Raw genomic sequence first — 3,804 nt, 5'->3', positions numbered from 1 at the left:
ATGTCTCCACTTTGTCTGAGGAGCATATACCCTACAGATCTTTCCTCTGTCTTTGTGTGTAATTTGGCTCTTGTTACTTTATCTGTTCAAATCATACAGTTTATGCAAAGTAATTTTTTTGACTTAAACTTAGTACTTCAAGACACACGATTGACTCAGACTTTTACTCCAGGACACGAGGGACAGAGAGTTGAAAAAGTAACTTCACGAAAGCTTTTGCTAGCTAACAACATTTAGGGTTATAGCTTTATATATTTGTTTTTGAACTGTATCCATAATCGTATTCTGGTCATTAAATCTTTGTTTTTAACATTTTGATACCTAAGTTTACCTGGTTTACTTTGATCTTTAAAACTATTTTTAATATCAAAGTGCCAAAAAAAAATTTGTTTAGGGACCAAAGTGCTATTATACGTATAGTTCAGGGTTTATCAAAGCTAATAATCCACATTTTATTCACTATTTAAGAAGAAGCTTGGTATCTTCAGTTGTACTTCAAAAAACAGAAAATTAGGCAAGAACCGAAAAAAAAAAAAAAAAAAAAAAGACAGAAGAAAAAGATCTTAGAGCTAGCATATATAATGAGGATACCGTTGTGCTTAACAGTGTTGTTACATTTATTTTTGAAAATTTCTTTGTTGTGTGAGATTGTAGTTTCTGATAACTACTCTTTTGCTTCTTATAAGCAGCCATCGTGCCAGGAAGATGAGAAGTGGGCGTTGTGGCAGTTCAAGGAGAGCTTTGTCGTTGACAAATTTACTTCTTCTTATGAAGGTGCTTATCCCAAGGTCTTGCAGTGGAATAAAAATGCCAGCAATTGCTGCTTGTGGGATGGAATCCGATGTGACAAAGAAACTGGACATGTGATTGGGCTTGATGTTAGCAGTCGTTGTCACTTTGGTTCTATCAACTCCAACAGCACTCTTTTTAACCTCCTCCATCTTAAGAGGTTGAACCTTGCTGACAATGATTTCAATTACTCTCAGATTCCTTCTGCTATCAGACAGTTTCCAGGTCTAACTTATCTTAATCTCTCTCTATCTAATTTCTTCGGTCAAGTTCCCATAGAAATTTCATACCTGTCAAATTTAGCAACTCTTGACCTGTCTATCAATTTCTTTGGAGATAGTGAAGAAAGGTTTTTGAAACTAAGAAATCCCATTCTATCTAACCTAACTAAGTTGGAATTTCTTCATCTTGGTTCGGTTGATATATCATCTGCAGTACCTGTTTTCCTAAAAAAATTCTCTTCGCTGGTGTCATTGAATTTAGAAAATTGTGACTTGTATGGTGAATTTCCTGCAGAAATTTTTCAACTGCCAAATTTACAATTTCTTGTTGTAAGATCCAATGAAAATCTCACTGGATAAATCCTGAATTCCACCAAAATAGTCCTCTTAAGAGTTTGGTACTTTCAATTACAAGGTTTTCCGGTAGTCTACCTTCTTCAATCGAAAATCTCCACTCACTGGACGAGTTTAATGCTCATAGGTGCCATTTTTCAGGACCTATTCCATCTTCGCTGGGTAAGCTCACCGAACTAACCAAACTAGATCTTAGAGAAAATAGTTTAGGTGGTTACGTTCCGTCTTCTCTTCAAAACCTTACCCGTCTTAAACATTTGGGAGTTGATGACATTCAGAAAAGTGATCCAATTCTATCTTGGATTGGAAATCTTACCCAGCTAGTTATCCTTTTCCTACATCAAAATGAATTTTATGGCACAACTCCTCAATCATTATCCAAACTCATGAATCTTAAATTTCTTTCATTAGTTGTTGATAATTTAGGACATGGGATGGTCAAATTTGATGTATTTTCTAAAATGAGAAGTCTAAGTATGCTTGACTTAAAAAATATTGACACGTCGTTTCAATTTGAGAAAGGAAACATGAATGCATCATTTCCAAAGTTCAAGGTTCTACTCATGTCTTCTTGCAACTTAATTGAGTTCCCAGATTTCCTTAGGAATCAAAGTAAACTAGAGTCATTGTCACTAGCGGGAAACATGCTACGAGGGCCACTTCCAATTCCTCCACCATTGATCAAAGAATTCGATGTCTCAAAAAACATGCTAAGTGGAGAAATTCTGCCACATTATTGCAGTCTGACTTCTCTTGATTACCTTGATTTGTCTGGGAACAACTTGAGCGGTGAAATTCCAGCATGTTTTGAAAATCCTTCACATTCCTTGTCAGTTATTAATTTAGGAAAAAACTCTTTTCACGGCATTATTCCTGAAATATGCAAAATGGAGGAAATTTGGCATTGCTTGATCTCAGTGATAATAAGCTGCAAGGACAGTTACCGCGCTCATTATCCAATTGTAAGAAATTTGAAGGTCTTGTTGTCTCAAAGAATCAATTGATTGATGTTTTTCCATCTTGGTTGGGGGCCCTTCCATATTTAAGAGTTATGGTATTGAGCCATAATGGGTTCTACGGTGCAATTGGGAAAGTTGAAAAGGATTTGGAGTTTACGAAGTTGCAAGTGATGGATCTATCTTTCAACAATTTCGTAGGTGAACTGCCATCTGAATACATCTCTAGTTTGAATTCCATGAAAGATACTGACGTGGCTAGTAAAATTCGTTCATACATGAATTTCATAACGAGTTATAATGTGACTAAAGATCGTGGAGTCTACATCCTTATTTGGTATTGGGTCGAAGTAACCTTGAAAGGGAGAGAAACACATACAACCATCCAAAATAACTTTGCTTTCATCGATCTCTCAAGCAACAAATTTGAAGGAGAAATTCCTGAATTAGTTGGGAACCTAACTGCACTTTGTTCACTCAACCTTTCCAACAACATGCTCACAGGTCCCATCACAACATCTTTGGGAAACTTAAAAGAGCTTGAATCCTTAGACCTTTCTAATAACAATCTCTCAGGGAAGATTCCTCAACAGATGAACCAGCTTGCATTCCTTGCATACCTCAATGTCTCTCACAACAATCTCATCGGGCCTATTCCTCAAGGAACCCAGTTTAATACCTTTGAAAGCAGTTTATTTGAAGGGAATCTCGGATTGTGTGGCAAGCCTTTACTTAACCAATGTGAAAATTTGCAAGCCTAGCCACCAACACATGCAACATTTGAAGACCAAGAGTTAGAGTCTCCAATTGAATTAGATCAAAAATTTGTGTGGGTGGGAATTTTAAGTGGACTGGTTGTTGGAGGTGTTCTTGGTGACACAGTGACAAGGAGGAATCGAGCATGGACAAGGTTTGTGAAGAAATTTAGATGGATGCTACAAGAAAGGTTCTAGCCTGAAAAGAGCTTGGTTTTCGTTTGCTGATGCTTCTTACTGGTTTTCATGCTCTTTTTCTTTTTCTTTTTTTTTTTTTTTTGGTGCATGGTTTGATTTTAATGTCTTTGTCTTTGTATCTTGCTCTAGCTTTCAGTTTGATAACTAAATATGTCAATGTCTTTTATATATAGATGATGGGTGTGCTTTCATGTTAAAATAATGGATTTTAAATGTCCGTTTGAATTATTGTACCAATTAGGACTTTTAAACTAAGGGACAAACTAGCTATTATATTTAATATTTAAGTAATTTATTAAATTGGACAAATAGTATCTATGTTGCACATGTGACCGAATAAATATAAAGTTCTAAATAACTAGTTGAATGAAAAAAAAAAAAAAAAAAAAAAAAAAAAAAAAGAAGAGAACAAAAAGAACTAAATACTAATAAAACTTAGCTAAGGAGTTGGTCCAAGTAGTTTGTGAAGATTTGATGTCCAAAACTTAAAATTTTGCACTGATAAAGTAAACAAAAAAGAAAAAAGAAAAA

At 35.1% G+C, this 3,804-nt stretch overlaps 1 protein-coding gene across 1 annotated transcript; it reads left to right on the top strand.

Moving 5' to 3' along the window:
- On the top strand, positions 1 to 3,081 carry LOC107418331 (receptor-like protein 48). The gene is made up of 4 exons (XM_060812956.1): positions 1 to 109; positions 655 to 1,014; positions 1,506 to 2,153; positions 2,258 to 3,081. Exons 1-4 carry the CDS (start codon positions 1 to 3, stop codon positions 3,079 to 3,081), a joined length of 1,941 nt encoding a protein of 646 aa, XP_060668939.1.
- Positions 3,082 to 3,804: the final 723 nt, after the last annotated feature.

The sequence above is a fragment of the Ziziphus jujuba genome, chromosome 11 (genome assembly GCF_031755915.1).
Source record: "Ziziphus jujuba cultivar Dongzao chromosome 11, ASM3175591v1".
Lineage (NCBI taxonomy): Eukaryota > Viridiplantae > Streptophyta > Magnoliopsida > Rosales > Rhamnaceae > Ziziphus > Ziziphus jujuba.
The sequence above is the reverse complement of the archived record's forward strand: the minus strand, read 5'-3'. Positions and strand labels throughout refer to the sequence as shown.